Below are 14,028 nucleotides of genomic sequence, written 5' to 3' on the forward strand. Positions count from 1 at the left end.
TGCCTCCGAGTATCTAATGAAAAATGCACCAAATTTCTTAAAAACCTCGAGACTAACAATAAGCTCTTAGTTTTAAGTATTTCTGCTTCATGTTTAAGTTCAAAAGGGATTGTAAAAAATTCCTTTTAAACTGGAGAAGTTGTTCTGAAGATTAATGTAACATGTGACCATATTTCATAGAATTGTTAGGGTTGGAAAGGACCTTAAGATCATCTAGTTCCAACTAGATGATGGGCAGAGGCACCTCACACTAAACCATGCCACTCAAGGCTCTGTCCAACCTGGCCTTGAATACCGCCAGGGATGGAGCATTCACAGCTTCCCCGGGCAACCTATTCCAGTGCCTCACCACCCTTACAATAAAGAATATCTTCCTTATATCCAATCTAAACTTCCCCTGTTTAAGTTTGAACCCGTTACCCCTTGTCCTGTCACTACAGTCCCTGATGAATAGCCCCTCTCCAGCATCCTTGTAGGCCCCCTTCAGATACTGGAAGGCTGCTATGAGGTCTCCACGCAGCCTTCTCTTCTCCAGGCTGAACAGCCCCAGCTTTCTCAGCCTGTCTTCATAAGGGAGGTGCTCCAGTCCCCTGATCATCCTCGTGGCCCTCCTCTGGACTTGTTCCAACAGTTCCATGTCCTTTTGATGTTGAGGACACCAGAACTGCACACAATACTCCAAGTGAGGTCTCACGAGAGCAAAGTAGAGGGGCAGGATCACCTCCTTCGACCTGCTGGTCACGCTCCTTTTGATGCAGCCCAGGATACGGTTGGCTTTCTGGGCTGCAAGCGCACACTGAAGCCGGCTCATGTTCATTTTCTCATCGACCAACACCTCCAAGTCCTTCTCTGCAGGGCTGCTCTGAATCTCTTCTCTGCCCAACCTGTAGCTGTGCCTGGGATTGCTCCGACCCAGGTGTAGGACCTTGCACTTGGCATGGTTGAACTTCATAAGGTTGGCACAGGACACTTTTTTAAAATCTCAGGTTAAAAGGTTCCATTATGAAAACTATATATAAAATGCATGGCTATAATTCAGGACAACAGTTAGAACAAAAACTAGCCAAGAGTAGAACAGTCCAATGGATTTAAAAAAAGAAAAAAGCAAACACAAAAACTGCTCACAGGGAGTAAGAAAGGATGCTGAAAGCAAGAAGGAGGGCAACAGTGGTTCTTAACTTTAGGATATGCTTCATTTAAAAAATGATATTATAACTAGTTCTTCATTGTTTCAATGTTTGACTACTCCAGAAGACTGAGCTGCAGTATGAAAACTTAAGAGATTTTTTCATTTGCTTGCCTGATGTAAAGTACTGTTCAAATCAGCTATTCTTGATTAGCAGCTTAGAAATCTCAGCCAAGAAAGACTACATGTCTAAAAGAACTGAATGCAGAAAATCCGCAACTGTCTTGGTTAGGTGAAGTATAAAGTAGACTTCCTATGGACTTGCTTGGCTGATAACATACTTCAAACCCTCAACTTTCAGTTCTAAAAATAAAACCAAATCCTTCTAACTGAAGTACCAAAACAAGCCTCATCTTCATGCTATGAAAATCATGCCAGCCTTTTCTTTTGCACTGTCTCATTTCTACCAGTCTTAGAAAGATTACAGAAATAGTGTAAGTAAGCCCCTGTTTACTGCTAACAGCTTACCAACACTACAGAAAATAAGCAGATCTAAATCTGAACAGCACTGTCACCCACATGCTAACTTTTGCCTTTCAATCTTGCGACCACAGGAGATATGAATAGCATAGAGAATTTTTTTAGGGTGTGCTGCTACAAAGAGAATCACAAAAATACACATGGACCCGTGAGAAAAGCAATTTTAGTTAGTCTCTTTCACCACACGCTGCAATAATTCAAATGTGCTGTCACTTAAATCCAGGCATACAATTCATTACCACTACTCAGCTAAGCTGAGGATGCTTAACGAACTGCTGTAACAACTCTGCTTTCGAGCTCAGTTTCAGAGAAGTGTTTCAGTGACTATCTGCATCTTCTCCACTCTAATGCCAAAGCATTAGGTGTATCTAGTTTAGTTATGATGAATTTTCCAGAAAATAGTTGATTATGATGATGAACATATAAGCACATTACATACCAGCTATTACTAAGATTTCAGCAGTTCTCTACTACACTTGGGAGTTCCACAGCCCTGGGATTTCCCCTGGGTTAGAAGGAACCTTTTACACAGAGGAATGGGATAATGGAGAGCTTCTGTCTTCGTTATCAATGAAAAGATACTGAGAAAACAATTGGCAGATACAGTACTGCTTAGGTTTCTCCTAGACAGAATAGAAATGAAAAATTTAGGTATGTTCAAGGTGTTTATGGCCAACTTACTGTCCAAGGACTTTGCTAACAACAGGTACTAAACAAAAGTGAGATATTCATGGTTTAGGCATCAGGCTACACTGTCTTATTTGATGCACTTCCCAATCCTTCATATTCATCCAAGGTCATCACATGGATGAGCACATAGTGACCTTTTCCATATAGGTAATAAATAAGCTTCCCAGATAAAGAAAGATCTTAATATAAATGAGACTTTTTTCAAAGGCTAAAGAGGAAGGCAAATAAAGATGCTTAAGAACCAAATCAAAGAGTTTTGAGCAAAGTTAAACTTGTCTTTTCCTTTTCACTCCTGTATTTTCTCCTCTTTCTGTGCAACATCTTAAGATGAAGTATTATAATTTTCATTTCAACAATCAGAGACCACTGCAACTTCCTAAATTTTCAATGAAGTCTGATTAAGATACCTCAAATCTGCTTTTGTAATCTAAAACTATAAACTTGGGGCAGCTAAAGTCTCTGTCCAAACATGCCCAGTTCTATGAACCAGAACTTACAATATGTCTGCCTCAGTATGTATATTATTCAAAATGATTTGCATCTTCAGAATCAGAAACACTGGAAGGAAGAAAAGGTTTCTACCTTCAAGCTTAAATATCCAAGGTTAAATGAGGCTGAGAGTCGGTTGGGAACACTTCCCTTCCAGAGGGTTTTCCAGAATTTCCCCTGGTTCATGCGTTGAACGGCCACACAATAAATGAACATGGGAAGGCTGCTGAAAAGGTGATTTATGGGAAGATTCTACATTTGCGACTCCCAGGTGAGAACACTAAATTAAGAAAATGACTCCTCTCAAGGGCTGCAAACTCTTCTTCAGAGTTGCAAACAGCACAATACCACAAAAGGGGACAGATGCTTCCTTAACAACATGAACAAGGCTCTCAGCAGAGGTGAAGGTGTGCTACATGTCACAGAAAAGAGCAGCAGCATCTACAGCCCTCCACTCCCACCAAAAGCAGTTGAACATGTCACACGCTGAGAACAAAGAACCACAAAAGCTGTTTCAATGTCCAGTGAATTAGCAACAGATCAACTTCCTGAAACCCAACTAGGCCTTGATTTACAAAGTAAAACTAGTGAAAAGCAGATTTTGCAGTTTGCTTCAGAAGAGCTACTACAGAGCAGCTTCAGCTGAAACAGGAGCAATGCACTCAGGATTCTACACAAATGGTAAATGCCTAATGTATGAGGAGAAAGGACATTCTGGTGGAGTAAAATAGATACAGGCAGTGTTTCTGAAATGACTGAAAAATTTAGAGCACTGACATTTCAACTGCTTATATTAAATATTTAGTCAACAAAATGGTCATAAAAATATTTACATGAGCATAAAGAAAGCCCGAAGAATTTCAGAAGTCCTGAGTACAGATTATTCTCATCTTAGCTGTAAGTACCAAGGAGCAGAATTTTTGTAACAATATGTGTGGAGCACTTATCCAAAAAAACAATGCCTAGGTATTCAATTAGTTTGGCACAAACCAGAAAAGGAAGCTAGGAAAACAGCCTCATATTAATCGTAATTAAATACAAGCCTGATAAAGCTGTGCTATGGAAAAGAGAAAATAAGTGAGACAAACGTTCTTAAGAGTGAAATTGTGAGATATTTTTACAAAAAATATTTCTTAAACATTTCTGAACATCTTTGAAAAAGAAAGGCAGAAACTGAACAACAAAAAGTGGATTGTATTTAAGCACATCTGTATAAGCATCAGAGCAGAAAAGTCACACTAGTTATGTTACATGCTGTAGTCCTTAACACTTCCATCTTTTGCATCTGCAGAATGCAAAGAATTTCAAAGACAGCTGAAGTGCAGTAGCATCCATTCAGACAGGTGAATACTCAAAGGCTATGACAGTGAAGTGTTGGTATATCTCACACCACCAGATTAAGATTTTCCTACTCCAATTTACTGCCCATTCTACTTTTGCCATGAGTTCCAGTAGCAGCAAACAGCAGAAGGCGGCACTTAAGAAGGTGGGTTTGACCTGCTGTTTCCAAATCAGAATCAATTCCTGAGACCCTGTAGGTTGATTCAGCAGTGCTCAGGAGATAGAGCAATACACTGAACTGAAGCAATTGAGATACGCCAATATATCCCTGAAATTGCTCATAAATAAAAAGAGTAGGCCAAAACTGGAACAACACTGCTTTAAATTGCCACAAGTTTGTCAAAGGACTTGAAACAGACTGAATTGGGGCAAATTAAATTCCTCTGGCAAGTTACCATCAATGTTTTGCATCTCCCTCAATGCTAAGAACTTGGATAAAAATGCAAACCCAGCCCATCATTCAAGACTAAACATTTACTCCTCATCTGAGGTAAGAACACGTTCTCAGTCCACCCAATTATAAAACAGAAATTGTAGAGGCTTCCTGATGAGGGTTTAAGCTAATGCATTTTCCTGTGCGACTGCATGCACAGCCTTATCTTACTGTGGTTACTTTCTGTACTTTATTTAAGATGTAAGAGCTACTTACTTTTTCATGCCTCAACATAATTTCAGAAAAACAAGGCATCAGAAAAGAACCTGAACTTCTAGTCCTTAAATTGTGATTTTTACTTTTGGTTTCTACAAAATGATCTCTTCAGAAGAGGGCAAATCTCTACATTTTCTTTTGCTGTACACTAAGAATTAAAGCATGATTACACTGATGACATAAGCGGTTTCTCAACTTTTAACTACAGCTTGCATTCAAAATTAGTCTTCGACTTCTAGAGCTTTTCTGTACAAGCAAAACAATAAAGAAAAGGATATTTTCCTGGATCTGCAATACCCACTCTGTAGTCCACGTAACTTTGATAGGGATGGAAGTTGAAAACAAAAAGGAGACCAGCTCTCTCAAATGCTATGACCTTGTTGGCTTCATGTTTTTCACTCACATAGGCCTAGGAAAGAAAAATAAAAATAAAAATAAAATTTATAAAATATTTAAATTCTAACTGAATTAATAAGGAAAAAAACCACCACCACTATTTCTATACTTCATTTCAAGTAAAACAAAGATTCAAGCAACATAAAGGCATTAATATGCAAACTGTTTAATTTTAATTTTTAATTTTAATTGTTTACCTACATAATGTCACATATTTTTGATTACTAAACTATAGCTTACTTTTTATAAGGTAATGTAAAATTAAAGAGGAAGAAGCACGTTCATTATAGAGCACATGAAAAATTTTTGCTCAATATTTGTACGGTGGTCTTTTTATCACACTTTAGCAAAAAATAGATTCCTTTTATCATAGCAAATCTTCTGATATACTTGTTACGGGGATCTGCATTACATCTACCATTAGTAATGTAGAAAATGTAGCAATGGGTATGGGGGCTTTGTTTGTTTGGTTTTTAAATCTGTGTGAGAGATGCCTTTGATAAAGCACATTAAACTGCTGCACATACCATCTTTGTTCTGTTCGCAAAAGCCATTAATAACTAGACATCAATTTAAAAAGTTCTTGCAAGTGGGTTATGACTAGTATGAAATAACTAAACTGAGAAATTGTAATAACTGAACTGCTTTTATAAAAAGTACAGTGCAGCATTTTGGCAAAAAAGGCAAACGCAAAAGTGACAGTTTGAAGACCAAGAGAGTATAACTTACACTGTACTGAAAGTGTTTTCTCAGTAACAGAGTATTTATTTGTATGAAATAAATAGTCGGAACAATTTATGCTTTCCCAAAGCAATCCCTGGATTGGATTACAGACAAATTTATAGCCTGTTTTATCCGATCTACAGTTACTAAATAAAAACAGCAAAAATAACAGGAAAAGAGCTTTCTATGAAGCTAAAAGGAGACTTGTTTCAGATTTCTATTATCTGTGGAAGATATTTCAGTGACATGTTTTGACAACTTGAAATATATGGTCGGGCATTACACAGTGCATAATAAAGTGCTGTTTAAAATTTCTGCATGCAAATTTGGTATTGTTATTCTGAACATGTAGCTAGCTGGTGACTAAAAACTTACCATTTAGTATTTATAGCTTACCGGGGGAGATGCAAGCCATCCAAATCTTTCCTCCAATTTATTCATATCTCTATCAAATGCATTTAGGAATCTATAGCGAAGAAGATGATCCTCAGTAAGATTAAACTGTCTTCTGGCATAGTGGTAGCTCTCATTGTTCCCTATTCTGGGGAAGTCGAGCCATTCTGGATGTCCAAATTCATTACCTGTAGTTAAAAATATTCAGGATCCATAAATTCACGTGCTAAAAGTACATTAAAATTGCAAAAGTAAAATACATGAAAATATATTTTCTTTCTGCAAGTTTTACATTCCAAAGAATAATGCTGCACGTATAAAGTCATCATTTTATTATTAAAATATCTCTCTGAACTTTCATGCTTGCTAACAGGTTTGTTTGGCCAATAAGACTACCACAGTAAAATATCCGTGGACTCCAAGCAAAGTATAAAAGTGGTAAATGAATTATAACCTCTATGCTATTGTGCCATGCCTAAAAAAAAAAATAAATCTCATTCCCACCCATTAATAACAGCAAGAGAATTTGAGTCACCCACGATAAAGTTTTAGAATCACTACAAAACCTAAAAACATCACTTTAACAGTAGACATCCAGTGGTTTTGAGCATTTAATAGAATCAGCGTTACCATTCACATAACCAGAGAAATTTCTCATTTTATCAATTAAACTTCAACCAATGAAAAGACCAGTTGGCTGCACTTCAACCACTTTTTATCCTGGCTCTAAGTATGGTTGTAATTGTTTCCAGTGGCATAAAAAGTAACTATTCAAAAGGATTACTTGAGTTTCAGTTCCTCACTTCCTAGAAAAATTAAAAAAGGCATCTTAGTTCAAGTAGCAGGATAGATCACAGAGAGTAAAGCAGGATAGTTAATGATGATGCATTCAGTATCTGATACTGAAAACAAGTGACTTAAAGGGTGTGACAACCCGAGGATCTAACAGTAAATGTCAATTCAGCAACCTTGCAAGGGGAGCTCCTTTCCCAAACATAATACTCAGTGGCATCAGAGACATATTTCAGGCTGGGATGAAGCATGTTTGAGCACAGGGTTCCTCTGTGTCCCCAGTGGTTCATGTTCCTTTGCTTGCCTGTAAATGCCATTGTATTGCAATGTGGTTTTTCTATAACTGTAATGCTTCACAAGTTTGCAGTCTCATACTAGCCCACACAACTACTGAACAGACATTAAGAGAAGGAATAGGGTTTATTCAGACTTGGACCGCACTCCACTAAAAACAAGTAGGGAAAAAGATGTAATTTAATCAAGAAAAACCTTAGTTTCTCTTACAGAAGAAAATCTCAGCTGTAAAGCTACAGATTCAAAGAAACCTCTCCTTTGGGACTCAGTATTTTAAATTACTTCTATGCATCCAAACTTTTCTTGTTTTATATACTGTCATTATTACAGTTTGAGACAAATCCAAATGGGCTTAATGGTTATAACTTGCTCTATAACACGCTGCTTAACATACTCTCAGTCATTTTGGGCTATTCATTCTACACAGGATTAAAAAGGGTTAAGTACCTTGAAAGTTAAACATTTCAAAGCCTGCAATAGTTGATTCATCACAGACATTTCATAAAGATTACACAGAACACATATGCACCATAAAACAGAGACAAGTGCTGTACCTGGAAGTATGTAAGTATGTATGGGAGGTAATGTGATAAAACTGAAGAGGGTTTCTAATTCAAAAAAAAAAAAAAAAAAAAAGGATTCTGACCATTTCTACATTTCTGACCATTTATTCAACTTTTGTCAATAAACTGGAGTTTGCAGGCAGATGAAGGGACAAGGATGCTGAGAAAAGGCAATTGTTTCCTGGATGGATACCCTGCATGTGCAGCCACCTCCTGCTGACTTGCTGCCTGAAAGGCCTGGAGGATAGGGTCAGCAGCAACAGCTATGATTTGAAGTGACTTTTGTGTATTTCCATGCTTCACAGGAACAAAGAAATAAACAGAGAAAAAAACCAGAAAGGCTGCATATATATTAAGGAGAACTTTTCACAGCAGCGTCCATTTTCAGGAGAATCCTACACAGTGTATCTGTTTTGTAAACACACTGACAAGCTGTAAATTAAATTTTCCATTCAAAAGATGAATCACTAAATTTCATATTCAGCTCAAAACCAGAAACAAATATAAAAGAATCAGAGTCACAGTAGGACTCTGAAAATGACCTTGGAATAATGCTGGACTTCAGCTTTTAAACTGTGCTAACCATACAGTAGGGAAAATGAGAGAAGATATTGCTACAGACAGATACTGTATCTAACCAAATCCAATAGCCTCTTAAGAGCTCGGAAAAGTATTACTTTCTTTTGTGATTTGCACACTATTGAAAGACAGACTACATGAGATAGTTCAGTTAAACATAGCAAAAAATATCAGAAAGTCAGAGATATGGATCTCAAAAAGACACCCAAGGAAATTGTACTTATTAGTTAGGAAAACAGAAAACCATGGAAAATAAGCAATACAAGATAGCAAATAAATTAGACTAAAATAGCTCATCATTTCATAGAGTATTTCGCCGTAAGTAGAGAATATCTCCTTTGTGTTCATATCGTATACCAACTGCCTTGTCTCCGCTTGCATTGCCTGTTTCGGCACCAGTTGTTTGAATGCTTCATTTTGTTGGTTGGTTGTCTGTCTTTTCTTTAAGGAACAACAGAAGTGCAGCAAAACACAAAAGCAATGTAATTTATTGTTCTAGCCATTGTCACTGTTCGTTAAGAAAAAAATGAATTTAACATAGTGAAGCAGCTGGATCAAAGACTAAATTATTTGCTGATGTCCAAAAAGCATGTTGAGAGTCTAAAGACCAACTGCTTGCACTTCAAACAACTTTATATGGGCGCCTTCTGCACAACACATTCATGAGCTTTTTGTATGTGCTGCTTGATTTTAAAAGGGTCCCTTCATTTCTCTTTTGAAAAAGGAAAAGATGAGCTCATAAATTCTGATATAACAAATCCAAGGAGGCATTTTTGGTTATGTTTTCAAGATGCAGCAGAGGGAAAAGGAACTAGCACTTAGGATGCAAGCAGGCCGTAGGATAAACTCCAGAGTGTACTTTGCACTTGAGACACATAAGGCTATGCATCTTTTAACAAAAATACACCTCACTAATTTTTTTTCCCTTAATTGCTATTGCTTCCTAATTTAACTTCACAACAATTGAGGGGCAGGTCTAGGAAAAGGAAAGTACCAGTAACTGACCAACACTCATTTCAAGAGATAACTAACGGTACCTGTGAAGCATCTGCTGCCTCCTTCCCCATGTTCAACTTCACACTTCTGACAAGAATCAGCAACATTCGTTTCTTGATAACTGTGAAAGCCTCTAAACATAGCAGTACTATTGGGATTTCTTTTCCTGCAATTAATTTGCTGTTTGATGTAAAGGTCCAAACTACAGATTGACAAGAAGCCAGCTGCTACAAATGATGCAAATCAAGACAATGGAACTAATGTGGAGGAGAACAAAGCTGAAATTAACTGAAATTTTGATTAGAGAAACAAAACAAAGACAACTCATGGAAGTGCAATGCATACTAATTTTATCTAGGAATTAATTCAAGTTTGTTATTTCCTACATACGGCACGTATTGGACAACTTCACTTTACTATGTACAAGATTTTAAGATCACAATTCCAACAAATAAATTAACTTCCTACTGCTATAATGAAGATTTACATCACACTTGTTTATTAGGCCAGAAATGCATTTATACTGCAAAGTAGTTATGCTGCTGATGACTGCTTTGAAGCTGCGCCCCACAGGTCATTAAAGTTTTCTTGATCTCTCTTCTTTAGACATCTCTACTAGCAATTCTCTCTCAAGAAATTAGGCTAAGCAGAACTGAAAGCACGTTCAAAAGATGCAGCAGTGTCAAGAGATGTCTGTTATTTTGTTTTGTTTGTATTTCGAATTAAGTATGACATTAAATACTTTAAAAGCAGTTAAAGCAAGTAGTTTATACATCAAAGGTAAGAAGTTTAATCAGGTGTATAAAGCTGAACAAGTTTTTAAATGATCTAAAATACTATGAAAAGACCCTGTTTAACACTGATGAGTTGGGAACTGAACATAGTGGGACAACGTTTCAACAGTTCCGCCTTAACGTATTTCTATCAAAATAAGTAACATTAGACCAATTTACACCAGTCAGACAACCAATTCATCCAGGAGTTGTAACTGATTTGAATTTAACTTCACTACTTTTGTGAGCAATGATGACAATGCAACAATCTGCAGATTATAACCAGAATCAATGTAAATCAGATCTAGCTAGCACATATTTCTCATTATTTAAAAAAAAAAAAAAATTTTTTTCAAAGAATTAATCCTCATTTTCCCTAGTTGCAAAAGTTTTGGATATTGAGCAATTTTGATACTTTGTATTTACTCATGTTTGTACCAAATATTCTTCTCTAACATTCATTCTACTAAAAACAAGTAAGAAATAATACTGCCTTCAAATTACGAGAGGATGATCTTCGTTACAAGCATTTATTTAATCTTGTCATCAATGCAACAATACAGTAAAGTGGAATTCCAAATGGACTCCTCCTGGAACACTTGGGTTACATGACATGGAGACCTTCATGTTTTTCTAATTTCTCTAGCACTGGTAAGCAATGACATATTGGTCCAGAAAAGCCAAAAAAAAAAAGAAAAAAAAAATGACAACTCAAAACCAAATTCAGGCAAACCATTCTGCTGTATTTCTTGAAAAAAACACAGGCTAGAGGAAATCTCATTCATGAGGTAATGGTAAAACAAGAGGTCTTGGTAAAGCCAGTTCTGAGATAGAAGTATTTTCTCCAATTATTTTAAAATACTAGATACTGTCTTCTTCCAGTCTATGGTAAGACAAAAATCAGAATAAATACCATATTTGCTTTGAAACTCTGATCTTCCATATCTTCTCTTGGAGAAGAGAAGGGATGCTTAACCTTGCCTGTATTAAAGGATCAAAGAATGAGTCTCCTCTGGTGTGATAACAACGATGAAAAACCACAAGCACGCCTCTAATCTATCCCAGACATAGGAAAGTACTAAGTCCTTAAAATGATCCTAGATCGCATCAGGGATACAGTACTCTATCCACAGTAGCTGATTAGAAGATCCAGGGAAGCTACAGAATGGAATTTCAAGGAATTCCGTGGCATGTCTGACTTGTTGCTCCAAGAGGAAATCTTACAGTATTATATCTGGAAATGTAGTTTCTTTTTCTTCCACCAGAATAATATTGATTTAATTTAAACAGCACTAAATAAAGGCTTCTATTATAACAATATTTTCTGCTTTTACAGCCTCTCTTCTCTTCTTTAGTACTTCTCAATCTCAACTTCTCACAGCAAACTGTTTGGAAGTATAGCTTTAACACTATGCAGGTATGATATTCCAGGCCTGTTTCTTAATATACCAGTAAACCCTGTTGAATCAGAATTTTATGTCTATTTAGTTGCCCTTTTCTAACAGTGGCTAAAAACAAGTGCCTAGAAAAGGATCAAAGAATACAAGAATCATAAATGATGCTTCCTCAAAACATTCCACAGGCTCCATTTTTTTTTAGGACATGACAATGCCCACTCCTCTTACAGACTATACTCCTAAAACTAACATGGAAGCCTGTACTGCATTTGCACATAGTCAGCCTAGGTAGTTCGCCCTTTCAAATGTCCTACCTATTATTTGAATATCCAAGCTTTTAAACAGCAGACATTCTCCTGCTGAGGCTTTAAGCCTCCCCCTCTGCCTTGAGAAATCCAAAAGAAAATGATGGTGGGCCTCCCCAGCATCCTAAGGATCAGACTGCAATACTATCTCCAATTTCTTCCAAAATCTATGATTAGTTGTTGAAGATCTGAAGAAATGAAATAAATAGATCACATAAACCCTTTCTTCAAGATAACCCAAAAGGAATTTTACACGATGTTTTTAGATTTATGAACCACAGCTTTTTGGCTTTTGAGAACTACTGGTAGTTGTGAAAGTTTCTACATAACCATCTCATAAAATAAGATTAGTGTGTTGGGGAATATCAGCTCTGGCAAAACCTTAATTGGGACAATACACACTCCATCTCTTCTTTTGAGACTTCTATACTAAATGAAACTCCAACACTGGTCACAGAGAAACCGCTTATGGATTCAAAAAGTTTGGGAGACTTGTTAGTGATGATCCTGGAGATTCTGCAAATGACCCTCCTCCCTTTCCTTAACCGTCTATAAGTGTTCAAATCAAACGCAGAACAGTTCAAGAACTATGAAAATTGGTTTCTATTCTTACTTCCCCAAGAAATGAACACGTAGTTTCTTATAGCGGAAAGAATTAAGTACAGCATAAAAAATATTTACAAACCCATGAAAACTGTGTGTATATAAACACATTATTCATGACACAGCTTTTGGCAATGGAAAGTTGTACAACACTGCTCAGCAGGAAAATGCTAACTTTAGAAGCTGTACTTATTACTAATATTTTATTACTTTTATACTTTTATAAAAAGTCATTTACTGCTTACTGACCTTTTCTCCTCCAAAATAGGTACCTTTGGAATATATGTCACTTGCAATAAATATCTTTTTTAAAGCAAACAGATCAGCTTTATTTTTCCTTCAGTCATTAAGGCAAACAGGCACAGGTTAACACAAGCAAATAACCCAGGAAAGCAAATATTGTGATAGAGACTTTGTTTAACTTCAAGAGGCTTCACAATTTCTCTTTCTTTTTTTATAGAAGCCGACAATTGCCTGCTGAGTCTGGGCTTCTGCAAGATACTGTACTAATTTTATATTACTGTTAAAAGGTCCAGTACTCTCATTTTCCTATTTTAATATACCAGCCATTTCAAATCACATCATGCTATTGCTTCGTACACAGGCTGTCAAGCCCAGATAGGGCTAATCTTCACCTGAGAATAAGTGCCATGAAGTTTTTCCTCTCTATCAAAAGATCTCTTTTTTTTTTTTTTTTCACACATACTGCAACTTGCAATATTTAACTAGCTTTTTCTATAAAACATATTTAGCTGATCACAGCTCTTCTAAAGTTCAGTGGTATTTCTAAGATACTCTCCTCAAATCATATTTACTGTACTCCATTCCCAACACATCATATTAAGCAAATAAGGGAGGAACAGAAATCCTGTTAAAAGACATTTCTCCCAGTTATGGTACATTCTTCTCTCTCATATGTCTTCATTTTAAACTGGAAAACTAATTTCTGAAAATTTCAATTGAATTCAAGAGGAAAATACTGCTGTAAAACATAATATAAATGAAAGAAATAAAATCCCACCTCAAACTTTGGTGAAATACATTTTACTTCATCTCTATTAAATTCATAAGCAATAGCTGACACCATAGTTTGCCTTTGCATAATTCCAAGGGCTGTGTCTGGCTTATCTAGTTGGCTTTTGGGGGAGAATTACTGTAATTCAAAGCAAAGCAGGAACTGGTTAAGATGCCTGTGCTTGCTCATAGCTTCTGAAACCAACACATTCCCTTACAGTTCCATCTTAAACAACATCCCTTAAACAGCTCTAAGCCAGCTGATGCATTCTCACATACCATATCGTAACAGCAGCTAGCTTGGTTACCCTAAAGCTCTTGCTGTCTTATGTTTCAGGTGAAATTTTTGTTAACGTTTAAGCACA

At 36.5% G+C, this 14,028-nt stretch overlaps 1 protein-coding gene across 1 annotated transcript in view; it reads right to left on the reverse strand.

Annotated features, from left to right (window-relative positions):
• Positions 1 to 4,939: 4,939 nt before the first annotated feature.
• Positions 4,940 to 14,028, reverse strand: part of GBE1 (1,4-alpha-glucan branching enzyme 1) — a 122,934-nt gene continuing 113,845 nt past the window's right edge. Inside the window, exons 13-14 of the mRNA XM_080613102.1 lie at positions 6,351 to 6,535; positions 4,940 to 5,244 (exon numbers count right to left, since the gene is read on the reverse strand). Of these exons, the coding sequence (XP_080469228.1) occupies positions 5,071 to 5,244; positions 6,351 to 6,535 (359 nt within the window). The 3' untranslated portion in view covers positions 4,940 to 5,070. The remainder of the gene's footprint in view (positions 5,245 to 6,350; positions 6,536 to 14,028) is intronic.

The sequence above is a fragment of the Psittacula echo genome (genome assembly GCF_963264785.1).
Source record: "Psittacula echo genome assembly, chromosome: 3".
Taxonomy (NCBI): Eukaryota; Metazoa; Chordata; class Aves; order Psittaciformes; family Psittacidae; genus Psittacula; species Psittacula echo.